The 26,605-nt window shown below is 37.9% G+C and overlaps 1 protein-coding gene across 1 annotated transcript in view; it reads right to left on the reverse strand.

Annotated features, from left to right (window-relative positions):
* The window catches only part of LOC145999339 (uncharacterized), a 478,836-nt gene that overhangs the window by 405,571 nt on the left and 46,660 nt on the right, over positions 1-26,605 (reverse strand). The window contains exons 3-4 of the mRNA XM_083136280.1: positions 23,482-23,644; positions 13,878-14,554 (exon numbers count right to left, since the gene is read on the reverse strand). Coding sequence (XP_082992406.1) covers positions 13,878-14,554; positions 23,482-23,562 — 758 coding nt within the window. The 5' untranslated portion in view covers positions 23,563-23,644. The remainder of the gene's footprint in view (positions 1-13,877; positions 14,555-23,481; positions 23,645-26,605) is intronic.

Consider the following 26,605-nt stretch of genomic DNA (forward strand, 5'->3'; position numbering starts at 1 on the left):
CCTTCTTAATGGACAGATATGGATCTGGACTTCCTTCTACTTCAGTCTTTGACGATTTATGAATTCATATATCCTCTTTCTCTTAAGCTTTGGGAAATATACTAATCTCCTTGTTTGCGGCTGCGATTGGAACGCGCCAATACTAACTGGGTACAACAGAGTGTATACTTGGTGTCAAACGACTGACACATGCATCCAAGTAGGTGCTACAGTTGAAACGCGCAACCAAAAGTGCTGTGGGGTGTCGACTGGAACGTGCTGCCACTGATGTAAACAAAATTTCCACTATGGGAATGGTAAATCAATCAGACAGATGCAATATCTGTTCAAAGACACAAACTTGTATCAGTGCTTTGACTTCTTTCATTTTCATATTAACTTACATATGATCACTGATTTGATTAATCAAATATATATATATTAATTTATTTCTTTTATATTTATTCTTCATCTTCTTATAGTAGATTTTATTATTTCTCATCTTTCCAATTTCCTTTGTTCTTATTTATAAAGATCTTTAATATATTATGCTAATTCTTAATCTTGAATGCCTGGTGCTGCCATCTCTATTCCTCTTTAGCTAACTATTTACATTACTTGGTCCTATTGGGTACGTAACAACCTATTTGACAAAATCATATAGAAAATATGACAAACCCATTGAATTGCATCCTACATAAGTACCTTGAATATACAGAACAGCACATACTAGAGTTGAGGTAACATTAGCCTGAACCAATACGAATATTACTCATACAGATTTCTGCTGATATTGAGACATACTTGGAAATTTGGCAATTTAGAAGTTCAAAATACATCGTTATTAAATGTGGAAATAAAAGGATCATCTTGCAACCATACCATTTCAGTCTACCATATTTCCATATCCGAAAGTTCATGTGATATTAATGTTCTCACATTTCCTATTGTGTGTACCCTTTAGTATCCCCTAATAATTTAATACAAACAAGATTTACAATCTGCTACAAATGGCCATGATCGGCTGCTGCGAAACATTGTTGGATGGGTAGATCAATGTCACTGATTCATTGATTGATGACGTACTTGACCCACTACCCTAGATAAACCTACACTGTGGACACTGAAATCCTATTGGTCCCTTTGGTCCTTTTCCAGTCAGACACATCAAACAAGAGACAAAAATAAACATTACAACACCTCAAATAACAGACTAAAAACGAGCATGACATAACAAAATTTGGTTGGCTTTTATATTCCAGAAAGCTCTGCTAGCTAAATGGATTGTTACAGTGTGAAATCTCACAAAGTGCTGTTTCTCTCATTTGTTTATGATGAAAGGATGATACCAAAAGTTTCCCCGTAATTATATGAGCCAGCATTGGCAAAATCTCTTGAGTTTGAAGAAGAAAGTCAGCAAAGAAGGGGAGAGAGGGAAGAAGGGGGGGGGGGTGTTGATTTTTGTTGCACAATCCATGCAGGTCACTCAAATAAAAAATATCGACCTGAGGCAATTGTTGAAAGAAAGCTGTTTAGACATTTGACATATTAACTTTGTAATGAAGGGAGGAATGCAAATGTCCACAATTATTCTTCCACCCTCTTGTAGTAAATTCAATGCTCTTCGCCACGGCACTCAGAGCTGGCTGGGTCTTTTAAGTACTTTGAGGATCAACAGCTGCCAAAAGTTAAAAAAATTCAAAGAAAAGTAAAGACTTAGAAAAGTTGGCAGCATTCCAAATAATTAATACAGTAAAAGTCAACAAGTTCAAGGTTTCATTCATTAGGCAATTCTCCTCAAATCATACTAAAATTGGTTGTTGAAAATTACAACAAAAGAAGGTACACATTTCCAGAATAAGGTTGAAAAAATTTATAGCACTTTAGTTACCAGTCACTTCTTCATGTGGGAACTTTGGCTGAACAGCATAGTGGGCAAGGGTGGATGGCTGAGAGGGCAAAAAGGAAAAAGTCATGTATTAATTAACTACAATAACTGCTAGGGCTGAGCCAATACAGATACTGATGTATCTGCATTGGCCGATACAAGTGCTATTGGTAAGTATTGGTTGAAATTTTCCAACTGGAACCATTGTTTTTGAGTTGCTAGAACCAGGCCAAGAGAAACATTTGTCCTTTCCAAACGTTCGCTCAGTCTTTCTTGAGACAGATTAGTTGTATGGAGAATTACTGAACAACTGCCCCCACCCCACCTCCTGGAAAGCAGATGATTGACAAGATCAAAGGCATGGGTAACTGGAAAGCTGTGACTAAACTTCTCGAAGGCATATAACTACCAGGAAAAGGTTTTGTGGAAATAGAAGATATATTTCATTTTAAATTCCTGCTCGCATGCTCGTTGTAGACGTTTTTAAAACCAGCTGTCTCAGATCATAATTAATATGTTTGATATTGTTAACAATAGATGTCAGGGGCTTTCAGTTTTGCTTTTTATGTGCACTCTCAAATCCAGGTGAGCAACACTCGGACAGTTCACTAGACAATATGGCGGAGTGTGTGCGGTGATTCGTTCCGTCTACCGCGTTGCATTACAGCAAGTTGTATATACGGTACAATTAATCAATATAGCATCGTTTGTTATCGGTGAGTGCCATTCTGCAAACATCCAAGTTGAATTAACCCTAAGGAACACGGCATATGGTCCTCCACTCCAGAGGCAAGGGTTTGTGCTAAACGCGACGCCCAGTAAGTAATATCATTTTCTTTCGCGTGCATCGTGCAAAATTAGACAGACTCAGCTCAGTCCAAAAGACAAGCACATTTTGGTACATCAGGCCAACACAGTACATATTTGGTCCACCAGGGCAACATACAAAAAACACTAGCATTACTACCATGCTGGCCTGTCTCCAGGCTACATCATTTCAGAGTTCTTCGGAAAGATGTGTGAAGGCCGCTGTGGAATTTGATTTGTATTATCTACATTCAATCAGGGCAGGAGGGTTGTGGATTGCATAATTTCTTCTTGCACTCTTCCCTTCTGTGTCTTTTATGGGACTGTTGATATCAGCCTATACCACAGCGACTTGTTTTTGTCTCAAATGACAGAGAATGATGGACAGCATGGCAAAAAGAGGCATTATTTTAATAACTGTATTTGTATATATTATTACATCTCTTTTCTCTTTCACCAGGCTAACCCAAGTGACAGGAATGAGTAGTATTTACATGAAACTGAAGAAGAGACAATCCACCGATTTTTTTAATTTTTCTGTGTAACTGCAGCAATGCTAGAAACACTTAAAAAAACCTCTGTCTTTGCATCCTCTGGGTCTACAGAGAAGTTCACAAAAAAAATTACCAAATGTCACAACACATTTTAAAGTATGATAATGATTTTTCTTTTTTTTAAAAAAAAGGAAGTTCCCCGTGCATATAGCACAATGACATGAAGGCACATTTAGGGGATGTAGATACATTCTCTATCTCGGCCATTTTTGGAGGTGATGTGATCAGAACCACACTCCAGATGCCTTTACCCCCATGGGGTTGCCCCCAGGTATCCATTGATTTGAGACTGGGTGAGCCCCAGAGATGCTTTAGAGGGGGGGGAGGACAGAAAAATTCTGACCTTATATCACCCACCCCAGGAATCGAACCCAAGTCTCCTGCATGGAAACAAGACATCCAACAGACTACACCATCATGGCTCAAAGTATTATAATGCTAGTGAGTTATTTAATGTCATTAAAGGAATGTGATGTGATGACTTGATAACTAGCCTTTATTATTTTAAAATCAAATTTAGAAATATTGGTATCAGCGTCAGTGTGTATCAATGAGTGTATCAGTATTGGTTCAAAGTGGCATCGGCTCAGCCCTAATAAATACCTTAATTGTAGAATCATTTAGATACAGTCAACTCTCGATTCAACGACCTTTCACAATTCCCGGAAAAAGGGTCGTTATTTCGAAGGGGTCGTTATTGGAATTTGCACCAATTTTCAGCTTAAAGGGAGCTCAAACGGACACAAAGATGCCTAGGAGATGGTAACACAATTTATCCTGGTAGTTATACAACCTGTTATGCACAGGATGCGTGTTGTGAGAAGGAAAATAGAACATGAAAAAGTTTTCACAAAAGAGAATTTAAAATAATGTTACTTTGTTTCAATTGTGCACAGTCGTTGCTTTTCCAGGGAATTCTTACAATTCTAGTTAATGAGAAACCCATTTCCACTGAGACCTATGGAAAGGAAAACAATCTCTCGCTTATTGCAAGCGAAACTCGACTGGTGCCAGCAAAAGTCAGGAGATAATCGGGCAGAATGAATGTTGGATTTTATACGGGTTTACTGGAGCATTGTCTGTTACAAGATTAACTGGTAAGATTAGATCTCTCGGGAGAAACAACACAACCTCTCTAGGTACCAGACAAAAAAATAAAGACAGGGCTGTAATTTTCGTTCTGGTTCGGCTGTGTAAAATACATCGTAAAAAAAAAAGTCACTTTTCTTTGCTTCAACCAACTTCATTCACCCTCCTTCCCCATTCAAGGGAGCAGTCCAAACACCTTCCTTGACTTACATTATAATCCAGCGTGAAAAAGGAAATGCTCAACTTGCGATCTATTTTCACCCAAAGCGTATTGTAGGACAGGTCATTAAACAACGTGGCAGTTGATAATCATTCGGGTTTGGAATTGAATTTCACTTTAAACTGTATATTTAGTCCCGATTAGCCCATCAGCATAAAATGAACTGAAAACAAGCTTTATGAAACTGCGCATTTTCACATATCAAAATGGTAGATCGTTATTTACTCTCACGTTAATCGACGATTTAATGTTGGATTTAGGAGTATTCTCGATGTCAAACACCCACCCCTCCAAACGTTTTCCCCTTGAATAATGTCTTTTTAATCAGTCTCAGCGACCATTCCTACATTGAACACACTTTTTTTTTTACTCTACATGAATGGTTCTGAAGAAAGGTAAATTAAATTTACAGTTGTGCTTATCAGAAGGCGCAGAACATGAAGTTATTTTAACTCTTGTTTTGCTTTCTGGAGATCGAATTTCGTTATCGTCAAATCAAAACAGCTTTGCGAGATTCAAAACAATAACTTTTTTCTTCGCGCTGGATGAGTCATTGCTGTTATCTGCAAGCAAGAGCTTAGCAGACGCTAGACAAAACACTGGCGCCAGCTGCATCGTAAAAACAAAGAGACCGGCTGGAAGTTCGAGCAACAGGTGGCGGAAGAGAAAAGTCCCAGCATTTTAAAGATAACGCAACTGTCGAAGACGGAACTTTTAACAGCAGTGTAAAGAAGAAAGAAATGACCCTTGCTTTACGTTTTACAGTTTTACCACGCAACAGACAATAATACGGGCAATATTTCCTATGCAGACAACAGCATTAAAAAAAATATATAATAAATAAATTTAAAAAAACAACTGAATTCTGCAATTATCAACATTGCCGTGCACACCAGTGGCGGAGAATGAGCTGGGGAAAGGGGGGGGGGTCCCTTTTTGTTTTACTTGTTCTATGGTTTTTGTTCGTTTTCAAGAATATATCCAGAACTGGTTGCCCCATTTTAGACGTCAAATGAAAGGAAGAGGGATGGGTCCTTTTCCACCCTCGCCTGTAATCAGCCCGCATCAGCAAGAAAATCGTGGCTGAAACAATCTGCATCGCACCCCCCCCCCCCGCTACGTTTCCTGACAGGAAAAGAGGGAGAAGTCAGTAAGCCAACGGAACACTTTTTTAGCAGATATTACGACATCGACACAATTAGGAAAACATATGAAGTGGGAAACGGGAGTTATGATGCACGTAAGATCGAAGTAAACTTTTGTGGAAACCTGGATTAAGCGGGTTGACGATCTTTAGTTCACCTATGTGGTTTTAATTATCTCTTAACAGTTTCGCTTTTTTATGAAGTGTTGCAGGGAACAAAGAACACATTTTGAATGAAAGCGGTTACCGGAAGTTGTCGGCTACAAGGCCGAGAGTTGCTCACTCACGGGAACCTGCTGAACTGGACAGATGGGCCAGACTTGCAGGTGCCACACATCTGTATTTTCGAACATTCATGCGATCTTATCTCTCAAGGTGGTGTATTTATCGACGAAAGAGCTTGACCTGCCATACACATTGGCAAAGACTGCAAGTCCAGCAGTCATTTCGGGCTGCTCCCACCCTTCCCCGCGAGTTTTCAGCAGCTCTTAGGACAAGGAAATAAGTCAAGGCAAGGTCGATTTAAAATAACATCCAAGCACATTCGATCTTCTCTTCTCACGTATCCAAGAGAAAGCGTGGCAAAACAAGCCTGGCGCGTTGGGTAGCGGCCGTCGGGTGCGGGGTAACATTGGTGCGCTTGAGGGAGGGGAGGGCAGAGGTCAAGTGCTATTGGATATCACTCAAGCATGGTGTGGTGGTGTCTATTTTTAGTTCAGACCCAATTGTGAGCGGTAGAGCGCTCGTGAAGGAAATGAGCGGGGAAAAAAACAACGCATTTTTCGGCCGATTTCCTTCAATTTTTCTTTTTTTTTTCAAATTTTTCTATATTTTTCTAAATTTTTCACGGTTCCCGGGAAAAGGGTCGTTACTTCGAGAGGGTCGTTATACCCGGGGTCGTAGAATCGAGAGTTGACTGTAATTGTTACTCAACTAAAAATCTTCGTAAATTGCAATGTTATTTCATCAAGCAAAACCTGTTAAGGTGTATCAAGATGGCAGATAAAAAAGAAAAAAAAACAATTTTCCACTTGTTGCACACACTGTACTGTGTTGTATAAATACTTTAGTCATCTGAAGTTTGCTGTATCACATTTATTTAGCGAAAGATCCTTAACAGAACCAATAGTTCCAATTACAAAGGATCATATTAAAAATATTTATAATAAAGATTAAATGTACATGATCCAACACCTCTACAAAAAATAACATGAATTAGTGCATAATATATGCACACTATCCCTCAATTTGTGTGTGCATGGTTTGGGAAGAATTAGTAATTCAAAATGGTTGTGTCAACTTCACACTGGCCTGATCAATGGCTCAAAATGGGCCTAAACCAGTGCCAACATTCACTGCACAATTCTTGCTATTTTGTGCATGCTATGCTGGAATTTGTGCACACTCCTATGAGGCATTAAAGAAAGTATTAAATATTATGAGATAAATTTCTCACCTGCGTGACCAAAATTAGTGCATGCTCCTACAAGGGATTTGAAGCATTAGAAATTCTGATATATCACCAGCATGACCACTTGTTTGAAACGGACAATATTGATTAAATCATTCCAGAGTTTGATATCTTCTAGGAAGTTTATTTATTCACAATCATGAACCGTTTGTCTTGTACCTGAGGTGAACAGGCTGTGAATGGTATAATCTACAAATGACTGTTTTTGTTGTATACCTCGCATTGTAGCTGGTTGAAATTTTGTCAACAGGACACAGAGAACATGTGCTGAAGTATTGGCCATACATTTAAATGAAAAATTATAAATTCTGTATTTTGCACCAAAATTTAACTACTGAGTGAATCGAACACAACACTGGCTACACTGACTTCCCTTCACCCACTACCATCACTACTGTTCCTGACCACAGTACTAGACTGGCACAATGTGACTTCATTTAACACACCATATTTCTGAAACCAATAATGATACTTCAAGTTCTGTTTCTATTTCATTAATATAAAATTGATTTTATGACCTGTTCAAATAACAAAATAATAAATTTATTTTCAGTGCTCTATGAAAACGATTTTTAATGCTCGAATAATGAAATAATAAATTTATTTTCACTGTTTTATGAAAATGATTTTTATTCCTCGAATAACGAAATAATAAATTTATTTTCACTGATTTATGAAAGACTGACCCCCTCTCCCCCCCAGGAAAGATCTGCAATGTTATTTAAGTCAGGCTCTGCCATTGGCACTGTGAGCATAAATAGCTTGAAATTTGGAGGTAATCATGACAAAAGACCACTTTTGAAACTTTTGAACATGTCACTGTCATATTTAGGAAGTGCCTGCCTGGAATGGCCAATCCTCAAAAGGTTCATTGGAACAGCATGTGTGCATTCTTACAGAGTATTCTCTCTACTACTTGCCCTTATACTCGTATGCAAGAGTTTGTTTGTTCGAGTTTTTGTTTTACGTCCACTTTATACATAATAGGAGGGACGTGGTGTTGATCACATCACCTACACCTTTAGCCATGATCAAGAAAATGTGGGGCCCTAACTCCACACTCCCTATACACCTTCATGGTGTGAAGCATAGCACAGGGGAGCACTTTATACTTTAATTTTTTATGCATAATAGGGCTGATTGGGACTGGACCTAAAGTTTAGAGTGGAATCCACTCCACCAGGTATTGAACTGAGGAACCCTTGATTACAAGGTGACAATGTTACCACTACATCACCATGGAGTACCAGGCATGCAACAGGTGTTCCAAAAAAATACCTTGCTTTTGCTGTACTTCAAAGAGCAACAATTTTATGAATGGGTGGGTCGATTTCTGGAAACCAGCAATGCATGAGGTGTATGTAGGACCATATAAATATATTCACTCAATGATACAGCACATGATTAGTTTAATGACTAAATTGGGACATTCATAGAGATTAAAATGAATATACAGTCTCCATGAAATAGAGACTTCTAGTTGCTGTATTTATGACTAGCTCTTGGAATTTCAAAACAAGCTACGTGAACTGGCATCTAGCAACAGTGTTGTTAAGTGTACAAAATTCCAGTGCAAACTTACGATTTATGATTCTCCATGTAAATATATGGCCAATATTTAGGCACATGATGCTTGTTACTGTCACAAGTGTTGCCAACAAGCTGAAATACCTAAGTTTTGATTCCCCACATGGTCAAAGTAATAACCACCCTACCAGCACACACACCAACTGGGTGCCAAGTAAAATATTTTGCTGTCAGTTACTCAATACAATTTTGAGTCTGGGGTGTATGTTTCTTTACTGGAACATTAATATTTTTAATAAATAAAAAAATAAAAAATTATTTTCTTTAAAAAAAAAATCAAGTGCAGAAACAAAAATTCGAAAATTGTGGATCATATTGATCAATGTATTTCAGTGTGCTCTGTCATCCATGCAGCAATTCCCTTGTTTCACACACGTACACATATGCATGTAAGTGTCTGGGTCAGGCCCGTACCCAGGGAGGCAAGGGGGCCATGCCCCCTCGAGCCATGAAATATTTTGATGCAAACCTTCCAAAAAATGGATTTTGCAAGAATTTAGATTTTCTTCTTGTATAAATGAATGGGTTGTCTCTGGAGAGAGGCATTACAAAGGAGAATTGAGTACATTTTATTGAAAAGTCATGAAAGCAGAATAAAGTAAACTGTGGTATAATTAAACCAAACACTTTTCAAAAGATTCATTTCATTTCTCACAATTTAGTATGTGTGCAAGTGTTCTGTTTTCCTTCCAATGCCTTGCACTGGGCACTGACCCCTCCCTCCAGTTCAGTGCATTGATTGAACGTCATGGGTTCCTTGCCAATGTAGGATAAATCTTATTTGTGGTGAGGAGCTCTATACCCAAGAAGTCGAGCACTCTCATAACCTACCACGATTTCCTTTTATCTTAAATATAGGGGGTATACAATGCATACGTATATATTCTTATTTTGACCATTTTTGACATTTTCAAACCTTTTTACAGACTACAATTTCGAGGTTTGTGCATAAAACTTTCAGGGGCATTCTGACATTACTGGCACTGAAAATTCACAATAAAAGTATCAAAACATAATGCATGACTTAGGAGGAGCATGGGTGGGGTGGATGGGCAAAGAATGACACATCATCTATTTAGTGACCATGATAAAATGTTTCTGCACCTAGAAAACTTGACAGACTGCAATGGTATTACATGTCAGTGAAATTGAACAATGTGTTTCAAGATGGTGAATGAAAAACTGATTTTCCTCATGTTGCATGCACTATCTATACCATGCTCTCTTTTTCCCCAAAAGTGTCTACAATGATATTTGGAGTATAAGAAACTAAACCCAGTCATTGTATATAATTCCTCGGTCTGCAATGTTGCAGTAAAACTTTTAAAATTATATTTCATAGTTTAGGAGAGGGGTGGTGGTAAAATTGCAAACATACATTTTGCCATAAATGTAAAGTTTTTGAGTTGCAATTTTTAGAGTTACAAGATAACTTAAAGGATTGGTGTCATGTTTGAGAAAAATTTGTCACCCTATTTAAAGATGGTGGACGACAGACTGATTTAACATGTCTTGCGAGAGCAAATATTTGAAAATAGATTTTCGTAGATTAAGAAAACAAGTCTCAGCTACGTTAGGACAGTTTTAAGCTTAAATTCATGTTGCAAATAGATACACCCAGGGAATGATTTTATTTAGCATTTGCATTTGTTGAAAGTATTTCAAGATGGTCGATGAAAAATAGATTTTTCGGTAACACTTCGATCTAGTATATACGGATTTCTTTATTTTTACAGAAGAAACTACTTACGGAAATCACTTTCTGTGGAAGTTCGTTTTTTAACTCGAATTCATGTTTTTTTTTTCCTAGAAAATATATCTTCCTCTACGTGAACCAGATGTCCCGTGCGTTTGATGATGTAACCCCCTGTAAGTGTTTGTAACCACACCGTTTTTTAACTATGTTTGCCTAATGTAAGCAACCTAACCTACACTTACCATGATGGTGTGTGGATGGTTTATGGGGCTACCCATGGATGGTTATTCGATCGTAAATGATTTTTGGGGCTATGCAAGAATGGTTTGTGGGGCTATCCGTGAATGGTTTGTGGGGGTATCATTGAATGGTTTGTGGTGCAATGCGATCAAGAACAATAATTTCAAACCCAGGAAAAAATACGAAATTAGTAACACGAAAGTAGGTATTTTTCGGTTAAGAAGGTTGGAACATCGACAAAACACAAGCACGATGTGCGATGAACCATTACTCTCGCGCCATATTGTATGTTAGGGAAGCAAAAAAAACGAACAACAATAAGTAGTCGTAATGTGAAAAATGGACATTATTTCCTTGAGAAATTCATAATAACACCTTAAAGAATGTTCCGCGATGCAGAATATGTAAGTAGCAATGTAAAAATGTATGAAATAAATAAGTTATAGGTGTATTCACCCGACCGAAGTGGTAATGATTTTTCATATTCTGAGGTAGCTTCTGATGCCACTTTCAAATATCTGTCTAAACTACATTTTTGGACATTAAGAAAAGATATCTAAAAATCTCTTATATTAAGAAATTTAAGGCATTTCTTAAGCTATGGCTTGACAAATAATTTTCTTTAACAATATAGTGCATATGTATGTTGGGATTCAAATACGGGCCACTAATATTAACTGTTAGTTTCATAGCAAACAGATATTTTGGAGGACTGATACAGTATTCCATTTGGATGAAATCAGTCAAGACAATTAAATATGTCAGCCTTATAATATGGACATGGTTAATACACGAGGAGATATTTAAACTTAAACTGTGAACAAACTGTATTGAAGCAGAATTAAAAGTGTGTGTGCAGCTACTGTATGTTGTATAATAGGTAAAGTAAAGTTCCCCATGCATATAGCACCACGCCATGTAGGGCCTGACATATTCTTCATCTCCGTCATTTTGAAGATAATGTGATCAGAACCAAACTCCGCCGGCCTTTACCCCCCTTCCCCCCGCAAGATCCATTGATTTAAGGGTGGGTGAGTTCCAGAGCTGCTTTATGCAGGGACAAAACTGGAAAAATTCTGACCTTAGATCACTCACCACAAGATTCAAACCCAGGTCTTCTGCATGGGCAGTCAGACAGCCTGTCTACTTTTCTCTTTACATTTGTAATAAAAGTAATTTTTCTAAGCAGTAGTATCCCCCCTTTTTCTCTCTGTTTTCTAAATTTTCACACACATCAATTTTCTCTATTCTCATTGGAACAAACACAAACATCCATGTCTGAACCAGGGACCCCTGGCATTGCAGCAGGCTGAGCCAACCACTCTGCCATTAAGGTCAACTAAACCACAACAGCTATCAAGTTTTAGTATAGAATTGCAATCCGCAACCCTGGGAACTGATCATAGATATATTAACTGTTACACCATCCAGCAAGAGTAGAATTTTTCAGAATATAGTATCTTAGATAATTTAATCATTTGTCCCGCACTGTGGTTGTGCGGTCATGCTTTGGGCTCCAGCTATCAGACGCATGCAGGTTTGTCTCTCCTTGGGGAAATGTAACAGCTTTTCTCCTGAGATTTCGGCCTGTGTATGAGACTGGTGAACACTCGCCATCATGATTAAATTGGGGAGCTACGAATGAGTAGCGTAATCCAAACATGAAAATCTACGACGACGACTGGGGGTTCGTCATGCTGACCACACATCACCTTGTAACTGGTTTGATGATCTCCCACCTCAGAGTAGGATCAAGTGGGAGTGTGGCCGGCAGTCTGTACGTACGCCTGGGCGCTTAATTGTCTGTTGCAGCACGGGTTATGTATGTTTTTAGTTTAATCATTTCAAGGTGCGAGACCTTGATTGTCAATTCTTCACTATGTTAACAGAAAATATTAAATACCTTTTGATTCAGTGAACTAAAACAATACAAATTGAATGTTCCAATATATAACAATCAGGGAAAAATATATATTTATAAACATAACCTGAAAAAAACAAAAAAACAAATTTTGCCTGTTTTTTCTGGGTTTTATCTTTTAAAAAAAGGTAAGATTCTACTTTACGTCCTTTTCCTAAGGAATACGTGTCATATATTGTTGGAAAGGTTATTGTATAAGGAATTCAACAAGATAAATACCGAATTACCTGGAGGAGGAAATCGATAAAAACCGATGTTGTCCGGATATGCATAATCGAACATACTGAGGAAATTTTTCGATGATGAAGCACATATTTAGGGGTGAAACGAGTGCTGATGGAACCTAACCTAACAGGCCTAACCTAACCTCATAGGCATACCTCGTCCCCATGAATGGTTCGTGGGGCTATCGTGAATGGATCGTGGGGCTACCCGTGCATTGTTCATGGGGCTACCCATGCATGGTTTTTGGAGCTAACGTGAATGGTTTGTGGGACTACCCATGCATGGTTTTTGGGGCTAACGTGAATGGTTTTTGGGGCTACCCGTGAATGGTTAGTGGGGCTATCGTGAACAGAAAGTGTAAAAAGAAAAAGAAACCATGCAACCAGACATACGCCATTCTGATCTGTGATCATACACATGCACAACACAGCACGAACGCAAAGAAGCAATCACCATGCAGAACGCAAACGAGCAAAGCACACGCATTCACAACGCAGACACAAAGATGAGCCTGCACTGTTGTTAACTCCCATCGGTTACCACCAACAAAAAGCAATAACGACATAAAGTAGAATCTAGCCCAAAGAAAATCAGCCCAGGTGAGTGTTTTTTCGAGAGAAAAAAAAACTGCAAAATGCCAACCCTAGGCTGCAGGTAAAGATGACAAAATGCAGGCTGACAACCAAAAATTATATGTAGTCCCCCCTTTCGAAAATCCTGGACACGCCAATTTATATTGCTTGATCCCACAAGAAAGGGGGGGCATCAAATGGCAGGAAATTTCAAAGGACTATAAATACCAAACTAGAGTGAATATTCCAAATATAAAAAAATATGGGTTCTTATATATATCTAACAATATCATGTAACAAATTTCATCCTGATCTGACAAGGTGGTGTGGACAATCATGGACAATCTTATACGTAACCCTGCATCACTGGTGGCACAATACAGAAATTACATGAATCATAGCTCGTAAGTAATAAGGTCCAATCTTGAACCTTAGTGCTCTCATGCTCATTTTCAATCCATGTACTAAAATTTCCTTCACCTACCTTTCTGCAGGCTCTGCCACTTCACTTTCTACTTGGTCAGGATTCTCTACACTATACTTCATGTCTTTATCTTCACTTAAAATTAATTCACCATTGTCACCGTCTTCAGCTGACATTTTTTCAACAAATTGTCCGTGATCACATGGATAAAATCCTTCATTTTTAGGAACATTTTGTCTACTAGGAACTTCCGGAGTTTTGCCTTCAAAATGCATCCAACTATCACCACTCACACTTTCCACTTTACAAACTGACATTTCTTTCATGTACTCACTAGATAGTTTGATGTCAAGAGAAGCATCTTGTATGCACTGCTTAGATGGTTTGATGTCAACAGAAGCATCCTGTATGTACTGATTAGATGGTTTGATGTCAACAGAAGCATCCTGTATGCACTGATTAGATGGTTTGATGTCAACAGAAGCATCCTCTATGCACTCGTTAGATGGTTTGATGTCAAAAGAGATATCAACATCAGGAGGCTCCTCGAATGATTCTGTTTCAGTCTTGACACATGACTCATCTGGAAGCCAAACATTCTCCAGAGATGTTTGTTCACAAACTAATGGATCAGCACTTTCTGTTCCAGACTCAATGCGCACTTCCACAGAAGAGAAACCCGTATCAGACATTGGAGCAGCCAAATTTTCTTGATTATCATGAGACCAGCACCACTTCTGAAATACAATCACAAGGAAGGTGAATTAAAATCACAATTTTTATTTAAAAAATATTTAATCAGATTTTCTTTGTCACAGTTTATAATTTTAATAAAAAACACCCACACACAAACTTCTACACACTTTATGCCTTTCATTTTCTAAAAAAAAAATGGATGTGAGGTTTGATACACCCAGTGCATCGTTTCTCAACCTATGGGGCACTGCCCACTGGTGGGTCCCGAGAGGGCATTTGGTGGTTGCAAAGTAGGACTCGAAAAATTATTTAATGTGTCTTAAAAACCTTTCTGTTTTAACAATTTGAATTCAACCCATGTTGCACATAGTCACATGCATGTTGGCTTCAGGTGGCACTTGATATTTCCAACCACCTTTGTGTGTGTGTATGTGGTTGTTGAGAGGTGTCAAACGTCATCATTTCACACTGCTATCGATACTGCTTGGATTACAAAGCTAGCTGCATAAAACAATTGTTTTCAATTTCAGCATGTGTATTTAGTTGATTTTAAACTAGAGTAAATTAGCCTTTTAAATTACATCTTTACTTTTCTTGAATGAAGTATGTGCAATTTATTTAAGCAAGCATAAAATAGGGTATCTTAAAGAGTCGATGTTAGCAAAAATATGATTATAAATAGGGTGCACACCTTTACAAGTAATTCTGCCGGAGCCCATGCTTATGGGTCCAACATAGGTGCAGATTCCTTCAGACATTGTAGGGGGGGCAAAGCTAAGCAAAGTGTAAACACCTATTCTTTCCGTTTGCAGGGGGGGGTGAGTATTTTTTTAAAATTAAGAATCTGAAGTACAGACCTAAGAATATACACACTGAGTTAACCTTGGAAACTTTGTAATTACAATTACCAGTTCTGATAACAATAATATACCTATCAAGGTACAGAGTGTTTCAATAAAAAAATAACAAAGTATCCAAAAGAAACCTTGTTTGGTTACCATTACTGAAACACCTTGTAGATTGAATTTTATGAGCTGCATAAAAAAAATATCTACATTCAAACTACATAATTTTGTAACATAATATTTTATTTGCAACTTTTGATTGAGAATTTGATTATCATAAACTGTTTAGATGCTGTACTTCTTCCCACAATCCTTTATGGGAGTTTAATATCTTCGCACATGCTAAGTTGCTTACACATATATATGCATTGGTTACACATTGTATAAGTGACACTATTCACAGTAATGCAGTATGAAGTAGCACACACACGTTTACAGGCATAACGTAGAGTAAAATTTTACTAATCCTGATTAAACAAAGCAGTGGCATTTTGCAAAACAAAATATTTTCAACTTCTACTCGACTTTTACGAATGGAAACAACATTCAATGAAATATTTCATGGTCCATATATTAGGTTAGTCAAAAAGTAAATGCAATGTTTCTCTGTTCTTCCGTAGGTTGGCTGTACAGCTTTCTGCGCTCGCAAACCGATAGATAGTATTGTTGTCTTCGTCTGTGGCAGGTTACGGCGTCATCACTTCAGTTCGCTCTGCAGTGTTGCCAAGTAAATGTCAGCTGTGCCATTGTCCATGTGCACCACAGAAGAACAGTGTTCTGTAATCCGATTTTTTGTGGTCTGAAGGTGTACCAGGAGCTGAAATTCATAGAAGACTTTCAGCACAATACGATGACAATGTTTTACCACTCCGAAATGTTTACCAGTGGATTGAAAATTTCAAAAGCGGTTGAACAAGTGTGAAGGATGAGGAAAGAGCAGGTCATCCAGCCATATCCACTATTGATGACAACATTGAGCAAGTCTGTGAGCTGGTTCTGAATAACCGAACAGTGACTGTTGATGAAGTGGCAAACCATATGCATGTTAGTCACGGTTCTGCATATGAAATTATCCATAACAGGCTCAACTTTTATAAAGTCTGCGCGAGATGGGTCTCTAAAGAACTCACTGACGAGAACAAGTGAAATCGTGTGAGAATCTGTCCGCAATTATTGGACAGACATGCTAACGAAGGTGAAGCCTTTGTGAAACGAATCATCACTGGAGATGAAACATGGATCCATCACTTCGAACCTGAGAGCAAACGCCAGAGCATGGAATGGAAACATCCTGAATCTCCAGTGAAAAAAAAAAAGTCAAGCGTCAACACTCTGCAGGAAAAGTGATGCTCACACTTTTTTGGGACTCAGAAGGGGTAATTATGTGGAAAAGGGGACAAAAATAAACAGTGAATGATACAGTGATATGCTTTCGAACAAGTTGAAGCCTGCAATTCGAAGCAAACGATGAGGTAGATTGTCGAAAGGCATTCTTTTGTTGCATGACAATGCACATCCCCTAACTGCCGCCAACACCACTCAATTTCTTCAGAATCTGGGCTTTGAGGTGTTAGAGCATACGGCATACAGTCCCGATCTCGCCCCATTGGATTACCATCTGTTCGGTCCACTTAAAGATGCTTTAAGAGGCCGTTGATTCGACACAGACCAACAGGTGAAGGAAACGGTGCATACGTAGCTTGCTGCTCAACCGAAAAAAAAATTTCTCAGGGTATCGGAAAGCTATTGAAGTAAAGGGGGGACTTTGTTCGAAAATTATATCATTGTAAGTTTTCTATTGATGCTGTGAAAAAAAAAATGATTGCATTTACTTTTTGACTGACCTAATAGTATTAATATTATCCAGTTTCTCCTTAAGTACTTGACACAGTGCCACAAGGTTAAGATGCTTTTGAGTCATTGTACTTCATAAATAGTTCTTGAGTCAATGCAATGAACAAACTAAACAAGAAAAATATAGCATACAAGCAAGCACACTAGTCTTTCTGCTTTTCTTAAATAGAAGCAGTGGGTATTTGCTACTAGGCTATAGCCAGTGACGTGCACTGAGGAGCTAGCAGGTTAGATCAATCAATCTCACAACTCTAATTATTATCAATTCACAATATGTATTCTCTTGTTGAAGCCCCAGTCCATATGGAACACTGTTTTTCACGTGCTTCTCGCGATCTGCAGACAAGGCTGACCTAGCTGACTGTTCCTCTGCCTCACCAGTTCCAGGTAGAAAGAGCCGACGGAAGGGAAAGTGAACATTCCTGTCTCTATCTTACTTGCCCCCCGCTGCAATGGCTTAAAGGTCGTGGTTTCAAGTGCTCCAGTCTATCTTCTATAGGATGTATAATATGTATGTATAATATGGAATGTAGTTTCATTATTTATGAAATGGGAACATACTATGTGCAGACAAAAATGTTGTGCTTTCTTTCATTTTTTTTCAAATATGGAATATATAATAGTTAAATAACAAATATTTGCTCACTCTCTTTAGTAGTGTTTTACTTAAATGTACTACTCTCTTGGCCTCCAATTAAAACAATTGGGTAAGCTAAACAGTCAATAAATAAATGGTCTTATTGTTGTTGTAGGTTTGGTTTACTTTACTTCGCTTTTCTGACACATTTGGTTATTGTAAAAATGAGGATGAGTGATATATGATGGAATTGATTTAGGGACCTCACAAAGAACAATCTAGGCCGGGAACCCGTGACGAGCGCGCATTATTGTTCGTATGTGTTGTACTCTGCAGTGAATAATAAAATAATGTGGAATGAAAAATTTATTCCAGAACTCAAAAAGCCAAATGAATATTATTGAAGAAACTACAAAAAGATGTTTATCCCCTTTTATATATTGACTTTTTGCCACCTCACATCACTTCTTCTAACTGTATAGATTTAATCGCAATAAGTAGCTAATGTACTTATGGAAGTCATGAGGGCAATCATAAACAGAGATCTCTCGATTTCTGATTTCACAGTGCCCTGTAGATGCACTGGGAGGAAATTATTTTTTAATTTATTTTTAGCATTGCTCTTCCATCACTTTACCCAACTTCTGCCATGACGATGAATGTTGATTAAATTAAACGGGTGAAGAGTGGTTACAAGAAACACTCAAGTACAGGCCAGGGCTTGAGCCTGGATCCTTCAGTAACGAGATCGTGAGGTGGAGAAATTAGAGAAATCAAGCAATGCAATATTTACGTATCCGAATGTTTAGTGCTTTCCTCTCATCTTTGTTGTAGGCCAACCTACATGCTGGGGGGGGGGTGCAAGTGGTCTTGGGTTAGAAACCAGTGGAGGCACATAATGGTTTGGGTTTCACTTTAAACTGTAGGTCCAGTCCCGATTAGTCTTTATGTGAATAAAGTGGACTAAAAGACCAAATCAACCAACCATGGCAGAGTGGTTATCACAGTGTGCACAGTGTACTACGACACCAGGAGTCCCGGGGTCGCACCCCGACCTGGGCATGGGTGTTCTTTGTCTTTGTCCTTTCACTAATTTTATTGTATCATCTTCACGATTAACCAAATGTGAACAAAAATCTATGCTCGGTAACAAAAATGAAATCATTGATTGATTGTTTGATTTGGTTCATTTTACTTCGCTTTCCTGCCACTTTTGGCTAATCGCGAAGATAGTAAGATAAAATTGATGAATGGACATCCACGAAGAACACCCATGGCCAAGCTGGGATCTCTGGCTTACTAGTCAAATCAAATCGTTTTTGATTCTCGAAAGGAGGTGGGAGTTACGTGTACTGTTTTTAGTAGTCATTGCTCATTTTATGTCTTTGACATGTTCTTTTCAGGAATACTGAGCGATAATGGGGGGGGGGGGGCTATGACCCACACCAACCTGCCCTTGGGCAACTCACTGATTGCTACCCCAAGTATCAACGTCACCACACATCACTGGCTGTAACCTAAGGGTCGCTAGTCCAGGAAGGGGCTGCATAAAAATGTGAGGCTCAAGAGGCAGAAGTGACAAAGACTATCGATTAATCAAATTCATTACATATGTAATAATTACAAAGTAAACCAACATGTAGAGGGAAGCATTTCTAGCATTTAAATAACTTCTTTTAACAGTACTGCATTTTAACTCGTCATTTTTTTCTCAGATGTGTGTATATTTTAAAGTTTAGAAGTGTTTTTAATACAGAGCATGCAATTAATGGAAGTAATGATGATGATAATGTCGACAGGGCCCAAAACAAAGAATAGCCTAGGGGGCTAAATTATATAAATACCCCCCTGAATAGTTGCCCTAACTGTGCATCATGGGTACTGATCGGAACACGGAATATCTATAGCCTGACGTTTACAGACATTTTCAGAACTAAATGAGGATAATATCATAATAAATTAAAAACATATATATATCATATATTCATTTTACCCTCCCACTTTCATAATTGTTCAATTTAGATAATTAATATTCCACCAAATTGTTGTTATACTGGTATTTCCACAAAATACTTTTAGTTCTCTGAGATAAGAGACAGGATTAGGCCTCTTTAATGCGATTTGCAGGCACAAAACAATTAGTTATATATCCCCATCACAGGCACCTACTGTATAGAGAACTATATTTCAGGATGGATCTGAGCCAAGTGTTTTACATGTGATAATAATAAAGTTTATAATTAATAAGTTGATGAAATCTAATAAGTGAATTAAGTTTTATATAAGAGTTTGCAAACGAAGTTACTACTCACATTTTTGGATTTCTTCTTGAAATAGTCAAAAAGTGTTCCAGTGTTTTTTTTAGATTCTCCTCTTAACTCGGAGCTCAACAACATCCAACCACCACAATTCACTGCTATGTACTGAACGAAGATGATCAATTTGGTTTCTCATTCCTTTCATTTGTCTCTTTCGAATGCAAACAATCGAAACCAAAACCTTCCAAATTTTGGCACCTCAGAAGTTCATAAGGTGAGGTAAACGAAGCATCAACAGATGCCGACAATGAAAGTTAAAAGTAGCTTACATTCATGTGCAAAACCTAATTTTGGATGGACTGACTCAGTCAAGAACACCAGGACTACAGTATTCCCATGCTCCTTTCTCTATTCTTGTACCTAATCATAATATACAATGCGCATTCCTTAATTAACTGTGTATTTGGAAATAGAAATACTGAGATAGAGTAAAACACCACATTCAGAACAGAATTCTGCATAATTTCAAACAGAGTTCTCAAATAATTTATGCAATTTCCATCACATAAATAATATTTCGTTACAAAATGAAATTGTGTTGAGTTATACATTGGGCCCTTTACAGGGTATCCCAACAGAGAACTGGAGGGAGGCCCCCCTGGTTTCGGTGCCCCTGGTTCCCACGAAGTGTAATATTCTTCAAGGTGGGTCCTCGATTGGAAAAGGTTGAGAACCACTGCCCTATTGGATGCACGAGGCAAAGAAAATTGGCTATTTTAACTGCAGAGGCAAGAATATGGACTAGATGTAGCACCCCTTTTGTATGTCAATTGTGACATGCCTATGATAAAAGTTCCCTGTGTCATTAAGCCACATTTAGGGGATGTGGGGGGTAGGGCACCAGACATTCTCGATCTTGGCCAAGTTAGACATGATGTGATCAGCAACCATTCTCCAGCCACCTTTACTCCCAGGGCCTATTTATTTGAGGCTGGGTGAATCCCAGAGGTGCTTTGTGTATGGACAAGACCAGAAAATTTCTAACCTCAGATCACCCAACCTAGGAATCAAACCTGGATCTCCCTTGTGGCAGTCAGATGTCCTATCTACTAGACTACGACAGCACCAAACATGCACTATGGTTTCTACAAAAACATGGATGGGCAGAGACGTGAATAGACAGACAGAATACTTGAAATAATACAGAAGACAGTCAGCATGTTCCAATGGAGCAATATAATATAACAGTAGTTAATAATTTTTTCATTCATTCAAGTCAGAAAATGCAAAACAGTAATTGCCCTTACAGTGCAACTTAGAATAAATATTCCTCAGGGTGCAGTAGCTAAAGAGCTTAAAATGTTGGGGGGAAAAATAAGATTGAGGAACTTAAAAATGGGGTTCCACTGTGTGTTATCTGATTTTGTTGTGTAAAATATACAAATTAGTTATGGAAGATCTACTGGGACTGGTTATTAAAATATGAAATGCTGTGTTTTGACTTTTTAAATGAAGGTTTGCATCAGGAATGTTGTAAAAAAAACTACATTTGTCCTACAAATTAGCCTTTCAATAAGCGAACTCATTATGAATGTGCAACTTACTCACAATAGCAATATAACACGTATTTTTAAAATATTTGAAAAATTATCAAAAAACACCAAAAAATGGTACTTACGTTTTGTGAGTATGTTATTTACACAACAACATTTCGACAATCTACTGTTCTCTTCTTCAGGTCCAAAACTTCGACTACGAAAAACTTTCCATAGCCACGTCGATATTTTAAAAACCAGGAATAAGGATGTGGGTTTGATATGGGTTAGACAGGAATTTAAAATCTATGCCCAGAACTGATGTTGCCTTCATATTCTGTCACAAATTAAGTCCCTGAAGTTAAAAGACCCTTTCCTTCTAAAACACGTATTTCAACATTGAACAATTTAAAATATTTTGAGCACTACCATGACCCAGCCTTTTTCTAAAGATATACTTTAAAGGCATGTTAGAACCTGCGCAACAAAAAAAATACGAATGAAAACATGATTTTAACCTTTAGTACGCCGCGCGGTCTGACGAAAGTAAGCCCAGTGTCGCCGAGGCTTTGAGCGGGAAATTTGAATTCGTATACATAATGGAGAAAAATCGTAATAACTCTGGCACTATGGGACCAATCTACTTCGGATAACTTTTGTTTTGCAGGCAATACATTGGTGCATGCAACCATGTAAAATTTGGATGCCCCAACCGCGGGGGGCTTACGGGCGGGGGCTGCATCCCCCGAATTTCAATGAAAAAATCATAAAAATGTGGAGTTTGCCCCCTCTTCTCCAGCTACTTTGGGGAGAAAACCCGAACTTTTGCTTTTTTTTGTTCGCACTTGCATCTTGTGTAGCTACTGTGAATCTATTTCTCCCTTTTGACTCGGCTCTTTGTGGAAATATGTCCGGAAGGAAACGATTTTGCATTACGGAAATCGATGAGCTGTTATATGATACGAAGTGTTTATGGTGAGGCCTTTGTTAGTCCTAACAGAGGAGGGAAGGGAGCCTTTGCAATAGTTTGTTTTGGTCTATACTTCTGGATAGATGCACGCTTTAGACTCATGCTTCTGGCCTCTGGCTATCGTCAACCTTCATTGCATTTCTAACACCGCCAAACCTCATCCAATCCCCTCTCTCCTTGCCCTACCCCCTCCCCCCCTGCCACTACTTCAGCTGGATCACCAGGTCTAAACATAAAGAAGAATGTGTGCCTGATCAGTACTAAATCACAGCGTTGGAAGCTTGGAGGAAAACAGCATCGTAAATACCAAGCATTTATTGTGTCTGTCAACTGAAGAGCGAACACGTGTTTGGGTGAGCCCAAACAGGTGACATATTCCGAGAAAGGAGGGGGGGGGGGATTTGGAATTTTCGAAACGCGATTGCAAAACATGTTCCCGAACGAACTGTCAGTGTTTCAACCTCAATATACAAATATAAGTGTGGCAAACCCTCAATAATTGTATCTAAAGGTGTTTGTAACATATGTGTTACAGCGGCTACAAGGGACATACTTTTTTTGTAACATATGTGTTACGGCGGCGAACTAAGGATTAAAAAAGTTCAATACTAGTGAAAATTCGTATACATATCCACGTTGAAAACCAAAGTTCGACCTGGCAATACTGTGTATTTAAAACTAACATGGATTAGGTTAAAGGAAACCATCTATCGTGAGTAATGTAGTAGTAATTTTTTTATTATTTCACAGAAGTGTAACGTCAAATTGAGAAATGAACAGTGGCAAATCGTAGTGTGAAATACGTACTATTAGCGAACATTTCTCTCTTTTACTTTCAAATGGTAAAACAGAAGAGTCGATTGTGCAGTCTAGCCGATTTGACTATTTGTTAGTATTACAACATATTCAAGTAAAAAAATTAACTTTACCTCAAAGCCCATCTCTCCTCTCTGCTTCTCTTCTGCAGATGACGGGTATTCATTGAGAAGGTTTTCCGATTCAGAAGACATGTTATGGAAGTCCTATAAGATTCTCTTGCTTATCTATGCACGGATAGCACACGAACTTTGGCAAACTGTCATCCTCTGAAACCTAGAATGAAGAAAACTGAAGTCATAAGTAGGATAGGGTTGGGACATGGTTGCTAAATAAAATTCAGGTAAATACTGGGTATTTATTAAAACTTTAGTCATCTACCAAGAGCCACCCCGCCATAGCTCACTTCGTAGAGCATCTGGCTATCACCCGGAAGACCTAGGCTCATTTCACGGCAGATCTGCACAAGGAAATTTTCCAGTCAATTCCCTGTCTCTGCATGGCTCCGAGGATCACCCAGCCTCATATAAATGGGTACCTGCAGGCAATCCTAGAGGGAAACTGATCGCCATCACAACTTTGGCCACAATCAAGAATACGTGGATCTATATACCTCAACATCACCCCATGTGCCTTTCTTTTTATTTTAGTTACGTACCTCAAAGGTAGATATTTATTACAAATTAAATGTTCCCATTTATATTTTGTATTGAGACAAAAATATAAAAATTCGTCTTAGCAAATGTTACAGTTGAACATCTGGATTCCCTACCAAACTTGCAAAAATTTGTTGTAAACTGAATTTTTAAATTATACAAAGCTTTGTATATTTCTATTCCTATTATATTTTGGTCATTCCCGTATTATATATTGCATGTCGTCACTTTCCCAGATACATTCACATCTCTTACTCAGTATGGCCACTACAGGACCATGATAAAATTCAAGTATAATTCCTGGTTTAAAGTGAACTTTCCAAAAATTCAAGGGTATAAGCAGATGTTCTCTCTATTTCAACCTTACAAATTACAACCTCTCAATTCCCAAAACAAATATAAAGGGTCTGTGTCTGTGATTACAACGTATCCACAAAATACAAATTCAATTAAATGGCATATGTACACACACACACACACACACATCAATCTCTACATAATATTTTATTTCAGGTGCTGAGTGGATTGCATTTGAAATTTCACTAGTTCGTGCTCGAAATACATAAATCTACAAACACAAGTCACAAATGTTAAGGAATACATTAATCTACAAAAAGAATTGTTAATTGTATAAGAATTTCAAATCCAAATGTTAATTGTTTGCAACTAATTTGTTGTACTTCCAGTGGTACTCTAAAAGTTGGTAGTGTGTGCTGCAGGCCAATATGTTAAATATTGTTAAAATTACACTTTATTAAATTGTACGTGAGTGTGGCGTGCACCCAAGACCGATCGCAGGTTAATATACAATATTATACTCTTGAAAATAAAAAGATGAAGCATTTTCAAGCAATGAGGGAGCGTTTTTCTTATGTGATCAAATTCATCAGTGACATAGTTGAGGTGTTTAAAACTCTTGGACCAACAGAATGAAGACTGTATGATAAAACAGGGTGTAATGCCCTTGACATTACATTGTGATTCTTTGTTATTTACTTAAAATATAGTATTGGTCGTTTTCAATATGGCAAACATTTATGACGTCATAGAGAACTAGTGTCAGATAGAAAATAAACTAACCTTGATGTGTCAGGACCTGGCAACATTTAAGAAACTAATAGATTTATCAATAAGCAAGAAATACTATAGCAACTAAAAAATATAGTGGAAAAGATTGTCTTGAAAAATTGCAATATGTGATTTAAAGTTCATTTAATTGCTGTTAAGTGTGAGTTTCAAAGAATAAACCTTGTATAAAGAAGAAACAGTGAGTTTTGTTTCCCACGCCTTGTAATTGATAAGAGTGACAACGACATGCGGAGCGACGGGTAAATTCCTGAACTTAGTGAAAGGTACGTAACAAGAGGTTCCCAAACTTTTTCATTTCATGGGGCCCTTATGTTTCAAAATTTTTCTGCGGCACCCAAGTCAGAATGTAAGCCTATCTAGCACTTGCGATGCTCAGTTAATGTAGTTATGTTGCTTGCCTTATGTTAAAAAATAAACACATATCAAATTCACAAACATTTTACATGTAAAAAGTACAGTAACTGTTCGATGTTTGCCGAACAGATTTCTTCATTTTTACAGAAGAAACTACTTACGGAAATCACTTTCTGTAGCATTGTTAAAGTTCATGAAGGTGTTTTCCCTCATCATGTAATCTGTTTCAGTGCGATTTTTTTTTTCCCTGAGAAATATCTCTCCAACACACAATTACCGTTCCTTTCATTTGCTTCCTCTACCTGAATCGTATGTTGCATGCATTTGATGATGTAACCCCCTGTCACGGTTTCCAACCACGCAGGGGTTTTGCAAGAAGATGACGTGTCCTTCCTGACATTATTACGAACCCCAATTTTAACTATGATTTCCTAACCTAACCTTACCGTGCATGGTGCTATCAGTGAATGGTATGTGGGGCTACCCGTGCAAGAAATCATCGAAACATGTAAAACGATAAAGCGTAATAGTAGGTTGTTTTTTTTTGTTTAAGATGGTTGGAAATGCTGCAAATCGACAATCATGACATGCGATGATCCAGAACGCCACAGCTGTGAACGTCATATTGTGTGTTACGCAAGCTAAAAAATGAAGAACAATAATTACTCATAATGTGAAAAAGTGACATTATTTTCATGAAAAAAGCATAATCCCACCTTAAAGAATGTTCCGCAATGCAGAATAGATAAGTAGGTATGTTAAAAATGGCAGAATAGATAAGTAGGTATGTTAAAAATGACGAAATAAATGAGTGAGAGGGGTTCGTCAGAGATCGAACAGGTACCAAAAGTACTAAATAAGCACATATCTGGAAGTGTCATTTCAGTGAAAATATTGGAACATTTCGCAGCACCCCTGTAAGCTATCCATGGTGGCCTATCGCACCATGACACACACTTGGGGAACCACTGTGATAGAATATATTTGAAAAGCTGTACAAATTCACTCTCATGTGTACCAACAGTGTTTCATATGATATCCAATTTTTGTACATATACATGCAGTCAATTTGCAACCAGGTGAGTAGTGAAACTTTTAGTTTGGTTTTGTTTACATGGTTAATACAGGTTCCATTTCT

Source organism: Lepisma saccharinum, chromosome 15 (genome assembly GCF_977018435.1).
Source record: "Lepisma saccharinum chromosome 15, izLepSacc3.1, whole genome shotgun sequence".
Classification (NCBI taxonomy): Eukaryota; Metazoa; Arthropoda; class Insecta; order Zygentoma; family Lepismatidae; genus Lepisma; species Lepisma saccharinum.